This window comes from Mustela erminea, chromosome 7, assembly GCF_009829155.1.
Source record: "Mustela erminea isolate mMusErm1 chromosome 7, mMusErm1.Pri, whole genome shotgun sequence".
In the NCBI taxonomy this organism is placed as follows: domain Eukaryota; kingdom Metazoa; phylum Chordata; class Mammalia; order Carnivora; family Mustelidae; genus Mustela; species Mustela erminea.
In genome coordinates this window covers 110321926-110343617 of record NC_045620.1, presented here as the reverse complement: position 1 = coordinate 110343617, position 21692 = coordinate 110321926, and the positions used below count along the sequence as shown (strand labels likewise).

Below are 21692 nucleotides of genomic sequence, written 5' to 3'. Positions count from 1 at the left end.
AGGTATCTTATAATTTTGGGTACAATTGTAAATGGGATTGACTCCTTAATATCTCTTTCTTCTTTCTTGTTGGTGTAGAGAAATGCAACTGGTTTCTGTGCATTGATTTTATATCCTGACACTTGACTGAATTCCTGTACAAGTTCTAGCTGTTTTGGAGTGGAGTCTTTTGGGTTTTCCACATATAGTATCATATCATCTGCAAAGAGTGATAGTTTGACTTCTTCTTTGCCAATTTTGATGCCTTTAATTTCCTTTTGCTGTCTGATTGCTGAGGCTAGGACTTCTAGTACTATGTTGAATAGCAGTGGTGATAATAGACATCCCTGCCGTGTTCCTGACCTTAACAGAAAAGCTTTCAGTTTTTCTCCATTGAGAATAATATTTGTGGTGGGTTTTTCATAGATGGTTTTGATAATATTGAGGTATGTGCCCTCTATCCCTACACTTTGAAGAGTTTTGATCACGAAGGATGCTGTACTTTGTCAAATGCTCTTTTAGCATCTATTGAGAGTATCATATGGTTCTTGTTCTTTCTTTTATTAATGTGTTCTATCACGTTGATTGATTTGCAGATGTTGAACCAACCTTGCAGCCCTGGAATAAATCCCACTTGGTCGTGGTGAATAATCCTTTTAATGTACTGTTGAATTCTATTGGCTAGTATTTTGGTGAGAATTTCTGCATCTGTGTTCATCAAGGATATTGGTCTGTAGTTCTCTTTTTTGATGGGGTCCTTGTCTGGTTTTGGGATCAAGGTGATGCTGGCCTCATAAAATGAGTTTGGAAGTTTTCCTTCCCTTTCTGTTTTTTGGAACAGTTTCAGGAGAATAGGAATTAGTTCTTCTTTAAATGTTTGGTAGAATTCCCCCGGGAAGCCATCTGGCCCTGGGCTTTTATTTGTTTGGAGATTTTTGATGTCTGTTTCAATCTCCTTACTGGTTATAGGTCTGTTCAGGTTTTCTATTTCTTCCTGGCTCAGCTGTGGTAGTTTATATGTCTCTAGAAATGCATCCATTTCTTCCAGATATGACAGTTTCTCTTAAAGCTGTTTTGTGCTGTGGATGTATTTGATAGCTTTTTAAAGTCTCTGCACACAACCCTTTAGCACACTAACTGGATTCTTATTCATGAGACTTCTTGATGATGTTTACATTAAGAATTAGGCCATTTATATATATTTGGAATTCTTTACCTCTGAAGGATAAAGTCAAATTAGCTACTTTTGAAACCAGGATTTCTGGAAAGATAATGGAAACTAAAACTCAAAATTCCAAATCTAGCACTCTGTCAAACAGAAAATTCTCATAAAAGTAATTCCTTAGACCATAATTTCTGCTTTGGGTTTTATTATCCTAAGGAAAAAATTAGAATTTTTAGCTATTTTCTTTCCTAAAATTACAATGAAGTGAGGGGTAGGCAACTGAGATTATTTCAATTCTTAATCACTACAATTTTTGAAATGCCAATTTTAATCATTGGAAGGAATATATGATCAGTAATGCAAAATAAACTGTTTTCTTTTTCTGCCCTCATCACTTAAAATTGAGAGCATATATCATGGAAAGGTAGAGGCACAAAACGAGAGAGAGATTCTATAATTATTCTGAAACCTATGAGACATTAACCTTTCTATAAATAGAGCCCAGGAAGATTTTCTTCATATAGAAAAAACCCTGCAAATCCTATAGGGAACTCCATTCAGGAAACAAAACAAAACTTCCTGGGTGGAGAGTGGGAGACAGGTAGGCAGCAAGTGGGGGTTTACTTTGTGGGTCACTTCAGCTTTTACCACAACAATAAAGCTATCTTCTTTGAAGTGCAACAAATAGAGCAAAAAAAAAAAAAAAAAAAATCCCTAGAGAGTATACCCAGACCAAAAAGATGGCTGCCATCGTACTCTGTTGGAAAATGGCCAGTAAAAATTTAACAATTTTCCAAGTGAAAAGACGATTCAAGTCAGGTCAATATTTCATTTTACCTTTGAGTGTGAGATCTTATTTTCATCTTAAGATCACCAAAAAAGATACTCAGTATTTGCATGTTTTCTTTCTTTTTAATACATCTGCATTTTTGTGGTAGACTGAATAAACTATAAATAAATAAAAGGTTGGGTCAGTGGGTAGTCATGCACTCACATCTGCTTGGCAATTATCATCCATCATAGCTGGCAAATCCCATCCAATCTGATGTTTTTGCTACGCTCATATCCTATTCATTACTCATGATTAAACATGAAATTGGGCATATTTAGAGCGAGAGCCTTTTCATTTGGGTGGTTGTTTTTGTGGGTGAAAGTTTGAGATGACTTTATACAGCATGCTCTATAGCTACAAATTTTTTCAGGTTTTTATTATGAAAACTTCAAATACATACAAAAGTAAAGTGTACAGTGAACCCCATATACCATCATCCAGATTCAACAGTTTTTCAGATCGTACCACATTTGTTTCATTTAGAAATTTAATTGTTCTTAAGCGTGAAGATCCATGAGTCGAACAAAAGTTCCCTCCATTATTTTGCATCCTATTGCTAGGAGAAAAAAAGGGGGAGGAGAGTAAAAGGAGGTACCTTCCATTCTGGCCCCGTGGTGGGCGGGTCAGAGCTTCCACGTGGAGAGCCACGTGGAGAGCCATCCTTGGCTGACCCGCGATCTCGGTGCACAGCCTCCTTGCTCAGACAGATACTTCGGTCATTTGCTTTACAGATGTTGTTTTCACCCTCCCACGTGGGGGGCCAGGGGGACTCCTTAGCTGGAGAAGCTTGTGGAGCTTGGTAGGTGACGCACGCAGGCGCCTGGGAGGGCAGAGAGGAGAGGAACCAGCAGTTTTGTGCCTAAGCAGTAGCTAGCAGATGCGTGTTGCTCCGGGCCTCGAGCTTCGGGGAGAGGCCTGCACGAATCCACCGAATCCACCGTAAGCACACCTCTTTTGTATTCTGTTTCCCCTTTAAAGACATTTGATGCCCCCAGTGAAGAAGAGCCAACAACAGCAAAGCCTGATGGAGAGCATGCAGCCTGGGAAGCCCAGTGAGTGGGAGATGGAGAGCAGAAAGCACGAGAGGCCCGAGAGCCTCCTGGCGCCGGCGCAGTTCTGTGCGGCCGAGCAGGACGTGAAGGCGCTCGCCGGGCCCCTGCAGGCCATCCCCGAGATGGACTTCGAGCCCTCGCCCGCCGAGCCGCTGGGCAACGTGGAGCGGTCCCTGCGCGCCCCGGCCGAGCTCCTGCCCGACGCCCGCGGCTTCGTGCCCGCGGGCTATGAGGAGTTCGAGTACGGCGGCGAGATCTTCGCGCTGCCCGCGCCCTACGACGAGGAGCCGTTCCAGGCCCCGGCCCTCTTCGAGAACTGCTCGCCCGCCTCTTCCGAGTCCAGCCTGGACATCTGCTTCCTGCGGCCCGTCAGCTTCGCCATGGAGGCCGAGCGGCCCGAGCACCCGCTGCAGCCGCTGCCCAAGAGCGCCACGTCTCCCGCGGGCAGCAGCAGCGCCTACAAGCTGGAGGCGGCGGCGCAGGCGCACGGCAAGGCCAAGCCGCTGAGCCGCTCGCTCAAGGAGTTCCCGCGCGCGCCGCCCCCCGAGGGCGTGGCCCCGCGCCTCTACAGCACGCGCAGCAGCAGCGGCGGCCGCGCGCCGCTCAAGGCCGAGCGCGCCGCGCAGCCGCACGGCCAGGCCGCCGCCGCAGCCGCCGCCGCCGCCCGCGGCGCGCCCAGGACCTTCTTCCCCCAACAGAGGTCCCAAAGCGAAAAGCAGACCTATTTGGAAGTAAGGAGGGTAAAGTAAAACCGAACCCAAACCCACAGCGCCGGCAGCCCCGGGCCTAGATCTCCAGGGAGCAACCTGGGCTTCCCTAGCGTGGAGGGGAAGCGGGCTGGCCAGAGGGGAGCGGAGGCCGCCGGGGGAGAGCTCGGGTCCGAGGCTTGTAAGTCAGGTGCCCTCGGTGGCGAGCGGTAGCTCCCGTCCTGCAGGGCCAGGGCACGAGGGCGTGTCCTTCACGAAAGGGCTAGTAGTTCCTGAGCAAACACTTAATTTCTCTGTGTCCTGTGTCTGTAGGAAGGCGAAGAGGCCGCAGAGAAGACGGACTCTTAGACCTGTAGACACCGTCAGCCACCCTGCCCCACACCTCCCCCGTACAGTTAGGGGTGTTCTCTGCTTTGCCGCTTAAGCGGTGCGGCCCCTCACAGTTGCACTTGGCATTCAAAGTCCCGCACACTAGTCCCAACCTTTTTTCCCCTGCCTGCGAGGCGCCCCTTCTCGTGGAGGTGTTCAAAACACAGAACCCGGTGTGCCGGTCTGCCCCACTCCCCGACCCGCACTAGCCTTGCCTGTAGCTAGGGAGGAGGCACGTTGCTCCGTCTCACTGCGGACTCCCTGCAAAGTCTGCAGCACGTGTGACGCGTTGCTTTGCAGATTCCACTGGGACGGGGGACAACACGATAGAGTCGAGGAGGCGCTGATTCGCAAATATCTTTTTAGGCGTCCATATCAGTATTTAGTATTTTGACGTCCAGCCTTGCTCTCTGCAAGCCTTGGGACGTTTAAAGGGTTGTTAAGTACATATTCACGAAAGGGCTAGTAGTTCCTGAGCAAACACTTAATTTCTCTGCGTATGATTGGAACAACGCTATTTCTAATTAAGCAGAGAGTGACAGGACAGCTTTGACCTCTGCCACCATCCTTCCTGTTCAACCCGTTTAAGAGTAGTGGTTAGGGTTTACAGGGCCGCTCTGTACTTGTACATCTTGAAAATGATACAGTCGGGGCCTAACTTGTATCAAGCTGGAAGACCTTTTGCCTAAGCTAAAGGAGGTTTTTCCAGGAATAAGAGCCCTATAATCCATCTATTCCCATTTCCAAGTGAGTTGGGACAGATTGAGGATCACTGACTCCTTTCATTCAATCGTTTTTCAGCAGACACGGGGCCAAGGACTTGAGGGTTCAGAAATGAATGGCACCTGAGTCTCTGCCCTCCAGGACCACTGGCTTATCTCAGAAAGGAAACACAGACACACAGACTTAAAATAAATGGTGGGAACATGTGGGAAGTGCATTTAAACCCTGCTGGGGCAATGGTGGACAGACAGGGCCTTCTGGATAAATTGGATGTCTGAATTTAATTTTAAAAGCTGCCTAGATGAAGAGTGAGGTAGGGACATAGGAAAAAGGCTCATGAGTCTTTTTTAGAAACAGCAGGGCGATGCTTTTCCTCTTGAATACTGTGCCAGGTGGGACTGGTGGACAATAGGCCAGAGGAAAAAAAAGGGGCTGGGTCATGAAGAAGAGCCTTGGAGCTTGTAGCCCATCTGGACTCCAGAATCAAAGTCTGACTGGTTCCTGCAGAGGGACTTTTGTACGCTCAGCTAAAGTTGCTGAGATTCCCCAGAGTTCTGAGATTTTTTTTTTTTTTTCTGGCATTGGTTTTCAACTCTGAACTTTACAAAATTCTATGAGGCAAAATTTCTTAGGCAAATCAATATTAGGCATGTGTCAAAGCTTAAAAGTTCATTAGCAAGGGAGGTAGGCAGGAAATAATAATGGCAATTCCAACTGACTTGAGATAGGCAGAGATTTACATATAAAGCCTTCTAACTAGTGTAGTCTAAGCTGCCCAAATGCTTTTATGTCACATGTTCATGAAAGTCTCTCCCCCTCAGTGAATATGTGAAAAAATGGGAGTTCAACAATTGACAGGAAAAAAAAGACATTAATGAGAAATAACGAGTAATATATCTGAGAAGCAAATGATGAGTCAAATATTTGTGACTCTTTATCAGACATAGAAGATAACAATAAACAGTATATTAGGTACTGTTAATCAGACATCCTGGACAGCAAGTTTCATCCCCTAGCAGTGTCATACATGAGTCAAGTTGGTTCAGAAAGTGACAATAAGGAGATGGCAAATAGAGGTCAGCTAAAAGAGGCCTTTTCTCTTTCAGTTATCAGTAAATTTTTCAAGCATGTGAATTTTTCACACAAAGGTCACCTTGCTTATTATTTCTGTTTTTGGACAAAATTTTTCTTTCTAAAGATTCAGAAGGTATCCTAGAGAGAGATAGAATGCACAGTCCAGGTGGGCAGAGACTGTGTGTGGATATATATGTGCATGTGTGTATGTATGTGCACATACATGCATGTGTGTACGCGGGCAGTTCTCTGTACATGTATATGTGTGCATGTTTGTATGTGAGTGTGTGGTTGAGGTGGAAGTGAGATGGGGTTTTCGTTACAAAAGATGAACCCTTCGAAAGCCCTGTCTTTAAAGGTGTCAGCTCTTTGCTGTTGAGATGTGTAAAGCTCCTACTATTCCATCTCCTTAAATACACTCTGTGTATCTTCTACCCGTGCCCTGACGAGCCAGCCAAATCCTGTCTCTAAGAGTCAGGAAAGAAGGCTGCATGCTTTAGTATAAGGAACACCTACCTGGGTGTCAGGAGATCTGACACCTGTCCTGGCTCTGCTTCCAAATAGCTGTGTGCTTTTGGGTAACTCGCTTGGCATCTCTGTGCCTCCAGTTTTCTCATCTGTAGAATTAAGACAATACATACCTTACATAACTCACAGTGTTGTTGTGGGGCATCAGGCCAAATAAGATCAAGTATGTGGATAGGCTTTGTAAAGTGTGGAATGCTATACAAATGCAAGATATTATCAAGATCATGATTGCACAGAGAGATTTTCCTTAAACTTAATATATTTAGTTCCTAAGCAGTCCCTAAAAGCCCAGCTGTCAAAATGTGGTCCTTAGGCTGGTAGTAAATGCGTCCATTACCTGGGAGCTTATTATAGTTGCAGAATGTAGGCTCAATCCCAGACCTACTGAATCAGAGTCTGCGTCTTAGCAGGAGTCCAGGGGGACTCATGAACGCTAAGAGCAGGTGGGCAGGAGCATACCTTAAACCACTGGTTTTTAAAATCTCAGTGTGTGTAAGGATTACCTAGACCTAACTCCAGAGTTCCTGACTCTGCAAGTCTGGGTTGGGGCTCAGGCAATATACATTTTAAATAAAAGCTCCGGTTCATCCTGTCGCCCCAGGACCACAGTTTGAGAAACAGCACACTAAGCCGTCAAGACGTTGCTCTCCACAGCATAGTAATGAATCTTAGTAGCATCTCAGGGAACCTCTAGATCTGCTACTATAACTGCAAGTTAAGTTCTCAGAGTCAAACCCATGTTTCCTGGGGGGGAAAAAAAAATCATCCCCACGCCTCACTTCACGGTCAGCAAGCAGTCACCCATTCAACTCATACTCGTTTCATAGTGGTTTTTGTTGTGACTCCTTGGGTTCTCTTAGGTTCAAAATGCAGCTTTATTAGGTGGCTTTTAGGTCTCAGTCACTCCACAGGAAATACTTCATTCACCTGGAACAGAAATATAAGTGCATATCTGTTTTATTTAGCACATCTCACACTTAAACTAGAAAGTTCACAGAAGATAGAGCCTTATTTTTTTTATTAATTTTTACTTCACACTGTACCTACCATGAATTAAGAATGCCAAAAACTATACTAAATGTGTATTTACAGATTAAAAGTGTGCGGCAGGCACACGTACACACATGCACATATGTGCCCATGTAGACATAGTTGACACCTACTTCTAAACAGATCTGACCCCGCAAAACCTCCTTCCCTCGTTTATGTCTAAAATGGAGAGTTAGGAGCTTGAGTTTAGAACTAGCATTGCGATGAAGGAACTACCTTATTTTGTAGAAAGAGAAACATTCCCAGAGACGTGAGGGGACCGCTGCTCGTTACCCAGCAAGACAGGATTGGTGCCAGAATCAGAAGTTACTCTCCGTAGCCTTTAGATACTAACTTCCCTTATGTCCTGATCTTTAATTATTGTTATACCGTAATCCTACTCTAAGACTGTTTGTCTTGATACATACAAAATACTTCTGCACTCAGCAGAATTGTCCTCTTTTCACTGATTTCTTAATTAGCCTAGGTTTGCTTTAGTGGGAATAGGGTGCTCCCCGTTATTCTTTGGGGTGAGAGGGGAAAGTGACAAAGTTAAAAAAAAAAAAAAAAAGGTCCCAGTCAGGATAACGTGAGCTTTGGAAAGAGTAAATAACCACCCCTCTTTTGTATTTCCAGGAGATGCATTTAGAAGACACCACCAGATTCTGTCCGAAGGAAGAAAGAGAAAGCGAACAAACATCTTTCAGCGATCAAAACCCCAGGCAAGACCAGAAAGGGGGCTTTCGCAGCTCCTTCCGCAAGCTCTTTAAAAAGAAGTGAGTAGCCCTTAGACAAGACAGCATTGTAACTCATTTCCCTTTGGGCTAAGTCTGGAGGTTTTAACCATAATAAGTTTTAAGTAGCCTGGTTTCACACACAGCTTCAAGCCCAGTGCCTGCAGCCAGTAGCCACAATTCCTGTCAGGTGAAGATGTTTCTTATTGTATTTTTCTAGAGTAAAAGCAGACTCAGCCCTGTCCTCTGCCTCTTTTAGCTCCACTTCCTTGTTCCCAAAGTCCTGTGTCTGACAGGATGAAGCAGAGGAGGTCCCCAGGGTAATGAGCTGGTGACAAATCCATTTAGATGGGGAGGCCTGGGTTCCACTGTGGGAGTTGGGTGTAATGGGTGTTCCTTCCAAATCTACCCACCTGTGGAAAGTTTTCCAAGGCGTCTCAGCATTTCTGCCTGTAGGAGTCTATAGTTATCCTGGACGCTAGTACATGGTTATTGGGACTTTTGCTAGTGTTTTCCTTAGCATAAATGATGGAATGGATTTGACTTGGGCCTGAGTTAAAGAAAATCCTGTTAGTGGGGTTTCCATACTCCGTAGGAGGCCAAAACAAGACATTTGCCTTCGGTGGTCTTTCTAAGACTCTGAGTCCTTGCTGTAGGAAATCACTCCCCAGGCATTTAGGCCAGCACTTACCAGCACTGTCTTACAGACTGGGAGATGGTGGCCAGACCCCAGCATGAAATGTAAAGAAGAGAGATTTAAGCCTTTAGCATTTGACCTGAGAAGGTTTCTCCAGTCTAGGCATTCCCTGCCTGGGAGACTACTTACTGTCCCTTATCTCCACTGGTCCTCATGCCACCTCCCCCTTCCTTGGAGAGGTTTTCCCTGCTACTTAGTTTCTCTTGTTAGAGAAGGTTCTTGCAGTCAGTTTTAAACAGTTAGTGGATGGAAAAGTTAAAGACACTGTAGCTGCCTTTGGAGAGTTGCTAGTAAGTGAGGAAGTTGAGGAACATCACTTTTTCCTTGAGGGTAGAAGTTACTGGCTGATTTAGACAATGGTTTTGATGAAAGGGGGCAGGCCTGGAGTGAGGACTTTTTTTGGGTGGTGTAGCTGCTTTTTCTCCCATGGGGAGGGATGCAGCGAGACAAGTGCCTCTGTGGGTGTGGGCCCTGCCTGCTGTTGCTGGAAGACTGAGGACAAGGAAGAAAGCAACAGTGTCGCAGTTAGACGCACTACTGCTCCACAAAGTCCCCTTTCGGTTTTGCCAAGGTCCACATGATTATTGCTAGACCCCCTTTATGTAGGGAGTGAGGAGTTAAGACTTGGATCCCTCTCTTTACGTTCATAGATTAGATTTTTCTTGGCCTAGGGCCTACCTCTGTCGTGTTTGGCCAGGATGGAGAGACCTGGAAGCAGACAACCCTCCAGCCCAACCTTAGGATTTAGGCTCCTGAATCCTTCTAAGGACTCCTAAGAGAGGCGCTGCTTAAACCTATCTCTTTTTTTAGACCACCGTGTTCCCAAACAAATAGCCAACTTTTTGCTTACTGTCCTTTATAGTGAGTGAGTCTGTCTGTCGTAAAACAGTGAGCCATGGATTCACCACTGGTTCCTTTACAAATTCCCAGTTTTCAGAGCGATATAAGAAAACGCTCTGCCAGTTACTTGAGGCAGAGGAGGTAGACTTGTCCTCTCTGTATCTGGGGGGCAGAAGTAGGAACAGTGGGTAAGAGGGTGAACTTTCTAAAAATGCAGGTACTGGAAGTGGAGCTGGCTGCCTCATGAGGGACTGGGTTCTCCTGAGTAGAAGCTGGGTGACCCTGGTCAGGGATGCTAATGGAAGGGATTCCTGCACTGAGTGGGAAATTGCCCAAGATGAGCACCTGAGTCCTTTCTAGTGCTGAGATTTGCTTTATCTGTACTTTGGCTTTGTTTTAGATCAATCTGAGTAATCACATCTTTTTAACACCTGGAACAAGAAATTAATATGGCGTTGGGACCTATAATTTTAAAGACTCACCATGTGGAAGACCTGATTTTATCTTTCTGTAGCCCTCCCACCACCCCCTGGCCCCCAGCCTCGGCACAATGCTGAGGACTAGCTGTGGACTCTCCAAATTCATGTTGGTTAATTGCTTTCAGTCTTCTTGCACCTTTTGGGGATCCTTCTTAGAGGGTTCAGTGGATCTCCTTAGTCCTCTTACCCTTTCTCATAGATCAGTCTCCCCTGCATCAGTCACAGTGCTGCCACCAAACTGCTGCTGCCTTTGTGTTTAGCGTCCAAAGCGGTCTATGAATGGAAGTCGAGGGGGGACCACACAGGTGGCTGCTCCCTCTGGCAGGCTTTCCTGGCTTTGAACATCTGGGGTAGGGTCCTGAGCACCCCCAGCTGGTACTTGCTCATCCCCTTGGGTCAGGAAGCTGCGAGGGGCGCTTTGGGACTCTGCACAGGATAAAGAAGCAGCTTGAGGAGTTTCTCCTGAGTGTTCTTGTGTAAGAATTATGGGAAATTTGCTCCATTATGCTAAGATAGAGAGGAAGGGCAAGGAGGTCCCAGAGCGATACAGAAAGGTCAGCGGCTCTTAACTCAGATGAGAACGCACCATCCTTCTCCAGAGTTAAGCATTCTTTCTTACGTGCATGTGCTCTGTGAGACACTTGTATAGGAATCGTGAATGTCATAGTCCCAGCTGTTGTGTAGGAACTTGCACTCTGAAGTCAGGCATGTGGACTGATACAGGGAGGAACTGGAAAGAGACATTTAGCTCATTCTCCTCCCATGTGTTGGGAGGTCAGGCTGGCAGCAAGCCCTGTGACTTGAAGAAGTGGTTCAACCTGGGTACCAGAACCATGCCACAGCCTGGCCTCAAAGGTCCGAAATGGACTAGTGCCAGAAGAGCCACCAGTGTCACATTTGGGGCTCGCTGCCTGCCTCCCCCACAGCCCTCTGGAGGCTTATTCCTGTCTACACTGACACCCTTTTTGTATCCATAGGGGCTTGTTTGGCTGGTGGCCCCACACACCCAGAGTGCTGCTTCGGGATGAAGCTAGGCATGGAGCCAGATGCAACAGAAAACCTGAGAAAGGGTTCTCTTCCCTCTGAGGCTGGGAGGGCCGAATACTCAGACCCACAAGGATTCAAAAGGGAGAGTCAAGTTGACATCATAAAAAAAAAAAAATCCTGAAAAATGCCTAAGATATTTGGGGAAAAGGATGATGCTCTGATTATTTCTGTCTCAGGCACATTTGTCCTGGGTAGATACCAGGTCACATGTCCCTGAAAGCTGCCCAGAATTGATCAGAATAAAGACTACCTATCTAAAGCTTGGAAATGTTAAGTGACTTTAAAAATTTGAAATGAATTTCCTCAGAAGCCAGGAACAGACCTAATGTGATAGGCTGATGCTGGACTGAATCCTTCTCTCTCTGCCTTGGAGCAGGGAGTAAGGCACACTGTCCCATTCTGGACGGCTGTATATGGAGGCTTCAGGACTTACATCTAGACTACTCTGAAGCGTGAGGCAAATGCTACGTTATCTTTATGTATAAATCTTGCACTTAGTTTAATAAGTATTCTTGGTTGGGGGTGTGGTATGGAGGAAGAGGGTTATGGAAGACAGTTTAAGGGTACAGAGCAGAGAGGCTCTTCTTATCCTCAAATTTGGGGGAGTAGAAGAAAAAGCATATGGCTTCCAAATGATTAATTCTGCTTCCTCACCCATTCTTTTCCTCTTTAACATTTTATACCGTATATACCTCAGACTGTCTCCTTCCTACATCATCACTCTCCCTGCACGAATCACACCAAAATCACACACACACACACACACACACACATACACACACACACACACAGAATATGTCTGCAGGGCTCCATGTAACTGAACATCAGTGGGTCCTCTTCTTTGGTATCTTTTCAGCTGTTTCCGCAAATGCCCAGCCTCGGCTGCGGAACAGACCATGTAATAGAAAGCGGGACTACCAAAGAACTAATTGATAATGTACCCCCCCTTCTTTACCTCCTCCCAGCCTATCTCAAGTCCTTCTCCCATTGCTTACCCACTCTGGGCTCCTCTCTCATCTCCCGTCTCGTTTCCCTACATCACTTCCAAATTAAAGGAGATGATTGAAGGCATAACATTTTAGATGACTTAAACCTCATTACAAATGTGTCTTAATAGGTCATTTGAAATCCATCACTAAGTTAAATATCTTTAGTGTACTAGGCTCTGTCTAGCACAAAAGAAGTAAGAGACATAGTTGTAGCCCGTTAGAAGCTTACAGTTCAAATATAAGGGTAATCTAGCTGAAGGTTCAGTAGCTAGAACATAGGATGCACTCAACAAACATACAGTATACGAATGCTCATTTGTCACCGTATTGGTTACCAGGACCAACTGATTTGGGCGACAGGATGGGTGTCCCCTGCTCCCTTACTTTTCCTTGTGCAGGTCTCCTAAAGCTTGCACAGCAGACAGTGTTTCCAATCAGAAAACCACCCCTTCTTAGGTCATAGGGTTCCACGGCACTGGATTCTACCCCTCCCCCCTTCCCCAGCTCCAAATAAACTTACACGGCTTATTTGTAGCAGATCTATATGTGTATGACCTACCCAGCTTGTTATTTTCTTTGTCTCTGTGGACTGAGTGGAAGGAAACATAGCGATGATTATTCTCTTTCCATCAAGCACTTGGATTGCTCTGTGTTAGAATGTACTGGCAGCCACTGTACCCCTATCCAGCAAGCATTTGCCTGCCTGTCCCTCTAGTGTCTGCTCAGATCTGCCCTGCAGTCAACCAAAATGGCCCCAGGAGCTCAAAAGCCGTTTCTGTTTTATAGATGAAGGCAATAAAAGCAAATTCACTGGCCCCTTTTCCTAGATTCTGCAGGCTATTTCCTGGTAATTTATACATTACTTCAAAGCCTAACGACCACACATTGGGAAGAGTCCAAGTGGCCACATACTCTGTAGGCATTGCAAAGAGGGCAGTTAAAATTGTCTTGAAGAGGTTAAAACGGAGCATATAGTCATGGCTACAGTAGAATGCTGGATTTTGAAGAGGATTAGCAACGTAGTCATTAGTTAATTAATAGTTAATATCAAGAGATGCAGAGAAATTCAAATACTTGGAGACACAGAGAAAGTGGTTTGTGAGAAGAGCAGTTAAAAAAAGAAAATACTAAGCTGAGTTTGTGGACTTTGAAAACCAGACAGGGCGATTTTGGCATTTGTTTCAGAAATGGGAACGCAACTGGTGAAGATTTCTGTGGTCCTTGGGGCTGGTGGTGACATCAAAGCTTTCCCATTTCCAGGTAAACACTAAACAGTTGCATGTTGGAACCATCAAAGTATGACATATTGGGTTTTGAAGAGATCAGTTATAGCTAAGAGGGGGAAATGTGAAGTAAAGATTTTAAGTTTTGACTGATGATTTTCTGATGAGAAACTGCCACATGGGGGGAACCATTCAGAAGAAACACCAGCCAGATTCAAATCTTGCTTCCTATTTCCCACCCCCAAACTTACAGGTATTCCTAGCCTTCTGGATAGCAGAAGATGTGGGGAAAGAATAAAACTGTAAAAAATATATCTTCCTAACATTTTGGGCACAACTGTACTACTCAGGGAGGATTTGAACTGTAGGTAGGTGGGAAATCTGAATTGAGAGAAGACAAGGAGTTTTAGGCTGGGGCATGTGGAGGCTGTTTCAAGGGAGAGTTCCAAGGGGGCTTCTGAAAAGGCAAAGGACTTTCACCCCACCAGATAAGATATAATCTTATCTGATGAGTACGCAGATGGACTGGTGTTGAGAGAAAGAATATTTTTTCCTCTGTGCACTGGAGTGTTGTGGAAAAGTGCTGCTTCCTGACCGGAAGTAGAAAACATGGTGGGCAGCTCTGGCTTCATCTGTGATACCAAGTATCAGGGTGAATAGTGAAAACATCCAGTCAGTCATTAGGTTTCCAGACATCAAGATTTTAGTCTTTGTGTGGATCCAGCTTCTTTCCTTGGATAATGTAAAGGGATGTGTGAATTCTGCCCAATTAATGCAATAAATGATAGAGTCACAATTGACTTATCTAACAGCAGCAGTGAGGATTCGTAGCATACCAAAGACAGTGAAAGAACTTACCCTTCTTTTGTGGAGAGTGGAAGCATGCTCGATTCTGCCTCAGCATATGGAGAACTTGTTCAGTTGTCTAGGAGCTTTGGACAAAGAACTTCAATAACATCACTTGCATACATCCTACATGAGGTCTTTTGATACTGGTTCTTAGTGGGCTAGTTGGACCCATTCTAGCTCAGAATTTAAGTTAGTCAAAGGGCCCCAGCGTAGCTTATCAGAGGTTATTTCCAGAAAGCCTCCTCCCTCCAGGGACTTCTGACATGAACAATCTGGAGAAGGTGCAGAGCTGGAATGGATTACCCAACTGGCTTAACCAAGATAAAGGAAGAATGCACCCTCGACTGGGGACTCAATTGGACTGATCTGAGTTGTTGACTATTGATTGGGCTTGGTCTCCTTCATGGTGGTTGAGATGATAGAATCTCCTCAATCTGACTACTGTACTAATTTCTGCATCCTACCAAATGTGGCATATATGTGTGGTTGGCTTCAATAAATCTTTCATTTCAAAATGAAAACAAGCAAAAGCAAGAGTTTGTAATGTAACGCCCAAATTCAGTAATGGCCCTTGATAGATAACCTTGGCTGAGAACAATGAATCCCATCCATTTGAATTTAAGGGCCTCGGTAATTGGTGGAGTAGTTACTTGGTTGAATCAAAAATAGGATTTCCTCCATTTTCTGAGCTTTTATTCCCCCTTTACGTTATACACAATATCTTACACTGACATACACAGTTGTCACAACTGTCTCCATAAAGCATTAGAAAGATATTCTCTTTACGTTCGTTGCAAACTTTAGTTACACATGTCCTGAGTCATGAAATGGAAGGGAAGTAAAAATTATTCCAGATCTATGAGGCAACTGTTTTACAAATGCAAAGCAATTTGGATAAAATATCTGAAAACAATTAAAACCAAATCAACCTGTACTTTATCTGTGTGCTGAGATTTTAGGTCCAGTGGATCAGAATACAGGGAAAAAACTAATGAGAATCCCTCAATGGATCCTTCACCCACCAAACAAGATTTCTTCAGAAACCGACTTGCTCTTGCAAATGACCTTGACCAAGGAACAGCTGTGTAAAACATATTTAAAGTTGTATTGTCAAGTGGTAAGATGAGGATAAAAAGCCTGTATATATCTGTGTAGGAATATATATACTTATATATATTGATGTATAAATCCCTGAGGAAAACTAGTATAAATACTTACATAGGAAACCAAATCAACATACAAGACCCTGAAGAGCTGAAGATTAGTCTATGGGTGAGAGCTGGCTTTTTGAACCTCAGCACTTGGGAAAAGGGAAATGAAGACTTTTCACAGCTTTACAGAAACACAGTAAATTTGGAAGAAAATAAATGTTTGTAAGAACAAAAACTTCCAACTTGAAGTCATTCCCCCAGTATAATACTGAGCATGTAACGTGGATGTGAGTTTTTTGCTTCCCAGGCATTTACCTTAGGAATTCATCCCAGGATTCTCAGGCTAATACACACGATGCCAGGGGCCAGTTCTGTCTTGCCATATGTCTTCCAAAAACCCAAGCCAATACCTAACATCCCTTGAGGCAAAGGATCAATTTACAGAGTTGTGTTTTACCTGTTGCCAATCTGAGTTGTGGAGGATTTGCACTTAAGCCATAATATAGAAGGTTCAAAGCTTATAGACACATTGCTCTCTGAACAGGAAGAGAACCCTGAGAGTAGTATTTCTCTTGTTCTGTGGTTATGAAAATCAGTACAGGGAACAAAGATTTCTTTTGAAACCGGGAGGCCAAAGAAACATTTTCCCTCGTGTGGGTTGTGCTGCTGATGAGAACAGTGCAGAGTCCGTGTGTTACTGAGTATTCAGGACTCAAAGATCCCTTAGTGATCCTGAGTGTCCCATTCACTCATGAACGGATGGATTGGGGGAAAAAGCACTTATTCAGCTACATCCTCTTTTTAAAAGGATTTTCTTCAGTCTGGAAAGAAGGGGCAACAACATCAGTGCTTTAGTGGCTCACAAACAGGGGTTGCTCCAAAACACCAGGTCAGAATGAAAACTTAGGGCTGGCAATACCTTATTCTGTTTTCTAGAAGCAAGCTGTAAAAAACACCAGAGTTCTTATAGTTCAGACGGAGGAATCATTGCAGTGAGGGTGGCCTGGGTATGGGGTGTTAGAATGTGCTCGTTTCCACACAGAGATGGCCAAGGTGGTCCACATCCTTGACATGCCCCGAACTAAGAATAACAGAAAAAAATGAGGTTTAAACAATTTGTCTCTCTTCCCAGACAATCATCTGTAATAAATTAGAGGCATTTGGTGACTGTTCATTCAGAATCTTGGTACTCAGACCAACTTCTTGAGGGGCTGTTCCTCTAGGAACGAGTTATTTCATAGAATCGGGGAAGTTCTACTTTTGAGTGTTAAACAGGTTTTCTTCTGCTTGTCTGATCATTAGTTAGGAACTCAGCCATTATCCACTTTGAACAATAGGTGATCTGGAACACTTAAAAGATCACTGCCAAGTTTGGGGAGTTTCCAGTATTTAGGTGTAAGCCAAGCTTTCTCATTTTCCTGAAATTCATGAACCCCTTGGAAGCCAGATTTCTCCCCATGTGTAGGCTGAGGACGGTTTTGGGGGAGTGCCTGGAAGCACAGCGCAGAAGTGACTGTGCCTGGAAAGTGAAGTACGAGTCACAGTCTTTTAAGTAAAATGTAAAAACAATAACATTTCTCTCCCCTTCATAATGTTGGTCATTAAAATGATCGACTACTGGGAAGGTTTCAAAACTGTCAAACACCTCTCAAATTTTCATTTTGATAACATCCTTTGCAAAAGTCTTGACGTTACATCTGTAGCACAACTCAGTTTTGTTACAGTTTATGAAACTAGCCTGTAACACTAGTAATAATTAGTGCTGCTCTTCTCTGGGTCTCCATCACCTGGAATTTGGGTTTTTCTGGTAATTTCCTAACTGCCCCCAAGTACTGTCTGTGCCCATCAGTCCTACACATCTCTAACACATTAATATTCCCAAATACTGCATTGTGTGAAACTCTTTGACTGTTCTTATTTGTCAAATTCTGAACTCCTTGACTTGACCTCCAAGGCTGTCCGTGTCTGCAGCGCGGCCACCAGTCCTCTATCTGGCTGCCACCCCCCACTTCGCAGGCCTGCTGGGCGGCGTGCCTCCGCGGAGCTGGGCTCTTACCGCTGGCTGGCAGGCCGCGCGGCCCTGCCTCACTCCTGTCCCCAGCCGCCTTCCTCTCTGCCAGTCTTCGAGGTCCAGCGTAAGTCCCTCATCTTCCTGTGATCTCTGGTGCTGTAACTTGTCTATCTTTTGATGCGGTTTGTCTTGTCTTCCCGAGAAGAATGTAAGTCCCTTCAAAGGCAGGAACTACAACAAACTATGACGTATCTTTTTAAATTCCTTTACACCTCTTGAATAGTACACAGTAGGCTACGGAGAATAATTTCTGCTCATCATCTGACAGAGAGTCATTCCTCATTGAGGTTGTCGCTTTACCTTCCTGCCTTTTAATTTTTTAAAAAAAGAAAAATACCAAAGGAAATAAAATACAGTTGTCTTCCAAAGCAGTTTTGCTTAAAGGCAAAAGGCACCACTGCCACTTTCACAGCATCTAGAGTTAGAAAACATCACTCCACCAAAAAAAAAAAAAAAAAAAAGTTTGCTACTTTTTTCTGTGTTGTGCTGGCTCATTTCATCATCTTTCTATGTAGTAGTATAAACTGACAGCAGAGCTAGGATCTCTAACGACGTTTCTTAATGACACTTCATATAACGTTGCATGAGAGATGAAGTCAGGAAGTCCGGGTGAGAAAGAGCCTTGCGATTCCTGCATCTGTGAGCTCTAGTCTCCCGGAGAAGTGCCGTTTACATGGGAGGCCGCAGCGGTCTCCTGGGAGTGCCTGGGTTCCTCCCCCCCCACCCCCCCCAAGAGATGAGGGGGATGTTTCTGCACAGGCTGGGAGCGGCAGGGCAGCTCGTCCCTTCCGAAGCCTGGTGTGGTCTGTATACAAGCCCGAGCAAGGATCGCCCTGCTTTTCTGAACCCCAAACTAGAGTCTTGGAGAACCAGGGATCTGTGGACCCACGCTGCAGGGTTCTCTGCAGTGGGGGGGCTTCATCATGGGACAAATAGTTTAAACCTATCGGGGGCTTGAAAGTAGAATGGTGTTTTGTGCTTGCCCAGGGAAAACCCTTTAAAGCTTTCTATAGCATCTCACGATCTCATACCTCATTCACTTACTTCTTCAAGTCTTTACGGATACGTTTCTTTCTCCATGAGGGCCCTTGTAAAAATTCAGATTCCTGGGTCCTAGCTCAGTCCCACTTTACTGGAGCATTTGTGAGTGGGGCCCAGGCATCGGCGTTTTAAATGCTCGCAGGTGGTGGTTCAGCCCACTGACAGCTGAGAGCTGTTACCTCTTAGACCGATAAGTTGAACGATCTAGTATGTAAACTTCAGCACTCAGAGTCTAGCCATAGATGGAAATTTAGGACAGAATAAAGAACTGATTACACTTACCTTGAGATATAGAAGGTTGATGGTTCATCAAAACCCAAATGAATCTTTCTGAATTCATACATTTATTGTCTGTGTCCTTTACTATCGCATACAGTAAGATTTTGGTTAAAATATACATATATACAGGATTAGTGTCCTTTATAATAGATTGGTAGAATTGATTGTATATTCCAGATAATCGCATGTACTTAGGAAAACAATAAAATGAATGTCTTATGTTAAGTTGTACAATAAAATTAAATCTAGTTTTCAGACTAAACTTTCTCTTGAAACATCACCATTACTGATTTTCTCCCTGAGCCTAAAACCAGTAATGCTTTTGCAACACTTGAGATTCTCATTGCCCGAAAGTTGATTCAACTTAAAGATGTGAGTGTAGTCCTCTCAGCACCTGAGCATCCTGGCACTTACGGAACATGGGCCAGTAAGTCTCACATGGTGGGGAGGGGGTGAGGAAAAAGGAAAATGTGATAGAAGAGAGGTTGAGAAAATTGATGAGGACCTATATATTTTAAGGGAAAAAAATAGAAATTTTATTTTTTAAAAAGATTTTTATTTATTTGAGAGAGAGAGTGAGCACAAGTTGGGGGAGTAATGTCAGAGGGAGTGGGAGAAGCAGGCTCCCCACTGAGCAGGGAGCCCGTTGTAGGACCCGATCCCAGGACTCTGGGATCACAACCTGAGCTGAAGGCAGAACCTCAACTGACTGAGCCACTCAAATGCCCCTAGACCAAAGTTTTAAACATCTGTATAAGAACATACGATATGATCTAGGCAATGCTGAAAATGTTGTTTTTGGGGGTTGTCAGACATGCAAAATAGTCAAGATTTTTCTACCCAAATAGCTTGTTTTCCAAAACTTGTTTTCAAAGAGCTTATGCATGTGTGATCTTGGTAAGTCATCTGAACTTGTTTCTTTTCTATAGATTTTTTTTCCTCCCTTCTTGCCTCATTCCCTTCAGAGATAGTAGCATTAAACGCTCATACTTCTTAGCAGGAATACTGAATGTGTTTTCTTTCTTCCTCATGTATTTAAAGCTCTTCATCTGAAGGCAGTGGGATCTACTGTAAAGGCCTGTTGCAGGATACCATCTGGGTTTCTAAGTGGATTGTTTCCATTCAGCACTAGGTCACATCCCCTCTCCTCATTATCACACTTTCCAACTGGGGCAAACCCTTTAGCATTCAAGCATGCATTTATTTCTACCATTTTTTTAAGCAAAAGATACCTTGGCTGTTCTGCCCGTGCCTTATGTCCCTGCTTACCTTTCCCGGGAAGCGTGAGAGGGAACTGCTCCGGTTCTCTGCTCCCAGGCTTCATTAGACTCGCTGGGCCCGCACCACTCACTGAGCTGGTTGTGTCCAGGTCATCACGGACTTTCCCCTTGCTCAATGAATGGTCCACTCTCCCTATCAAACCTATTGACATGCTTATCCCCTCTTCCTTCTGAAATAATTACGAGGCTCCAAGGGCACAGACTGCGGTTGGCTTCTGTCTTCATTGGTCTGTTTGCTGGTTCTCCCTCCTCCCTCTCTTGTCAGAGGGCCCTGGGGCTCTCCGTGACTTAGAGCTCTTCTTTTTCCCTTCTGTACTTGGCTTCTTTGGTGATCTAATCCGGTCTGCTAGCTTTCAAATATGATCTTTATGAAAGTGACTCCCAATTTTATATCCTCAGCCCAGACTCGTCCCTGATTTCAGACTCCTAACTCCCATCGCCTCCTGGCACCCCTCAGATGTCTGACGTATTTATTGAGCTGAATGTGTCCTAGCCTGCTTCAGCTCTACCTTCCCAACTCAGTTTATGGTAACTTTGTTCTTCTAGTTGCCAAAACCCTTGAAGTCCTCCTTGACAATTCTGTTTCTTTTCTTTTAATTCTTTTTTTTTTTTTAAGATATTTATTTATTTATTTATTTGTTTGTTTATTTGAGAGAGAGAGAGCACAAGGGGTAGGGAGGGGCAGAGGGACAAGCAGACTCCCCGCTGAGCACAGAGCCCATCTTGGGGCTTGCTCCAAGGACCATGAGATAATGACCTGAGCCAAAGTCAGACACTTAACCCACTGAGCCACCCAGGCACCCCGACAGTTCTGTTACTTAAGCCCCACGTTCAGTATCTCAGCAAATTGGATGTCTCTGAGCACTTCTCACCACCTGCACTACTATTATCTTGACCAAGCTGCCTTCTGTCGGACTAACCTCCCCACTCCCGCTCTGAACCCCTAATTATTCTCAACATGGCAGCCAGAGCAAAGCTCTACTCAGATGCTCTATGGACTCTATTTTAATGGAAGCCAAAGTCATTACAAGTGATCTGGATCCCATTAAACCATTGATGGCCTCTCCTATTCTGCCCACATTCTTTCCTTTCTAGGCACACAGAGCCTCACTATTCCTCCTGCCTCTAGGCTCCCGAACTGTTCTTTCACTGCGCCTCCGCATACCCCTTCCTCAGACACTTGCATGTCTCCTTCCTTCACCTCCTTCAAGTCCTTACTCATACGCCACCTTCTCTGAGCTGACTCTGATCATCGCCTTTTATATACCACCACCCCATCCCTTACATTCCTAATCACCTCGTCCTTTTCTTTGCTCGTAGCAGTTACGACATTCTAACGTGTATGCTGTTTCTCATTGTCTACATGTCATTAGATGACTAATCTTACCAGATTAAACAGATTTTTTTTTTTATTCATTGCTATGTTCCTAACATCAGAAGTGTACCTGGAACAGCAAATATTTGTTGACTAGTCAGATGGGCCCTATGAAATGCATATAATACAGTCAGTCAAAACCAAGTTAAGTGAGAGTGAACATAAAAGGAAGTTGGATG

At 44.5% G+C, this 21692-nt stretch overlaps 1 protein-coding gene across 12 annotated transcripts in view; it reads left to right on the top strand.

Annotated features, from left to right (window-relative positions):
* The window catches only part of ARHGEF33 (Rho guanine nucleotide exchange factor 33), a 121325-nt gene that overhangs the window by 61036 nt on the left and 38597 nt on the right, over positions 1-21692 (top strand). For 2 of the 12 annotated variants that reach the window (XM_032352910.1, XM_032352902.1), the window contains 4 exons: positions 2955-3768; positions 8095-8234; positions 13430-13504; positions 15276-15353. In XM_032352910.1, coding sequence (XP_032208801.1) covers positions 2955-3768; positions 8095-8234; positions 13430-13481 — 1006 coding nt within the window. In that variant the 3' untranslated portion in view covers positions 13482-13504; positions 15276-15353. The other 10 variants (XM_032352903.1, XM_032352904.1, XM_032352898.1 and 7 more) reach the window with 10 other exon arrangements.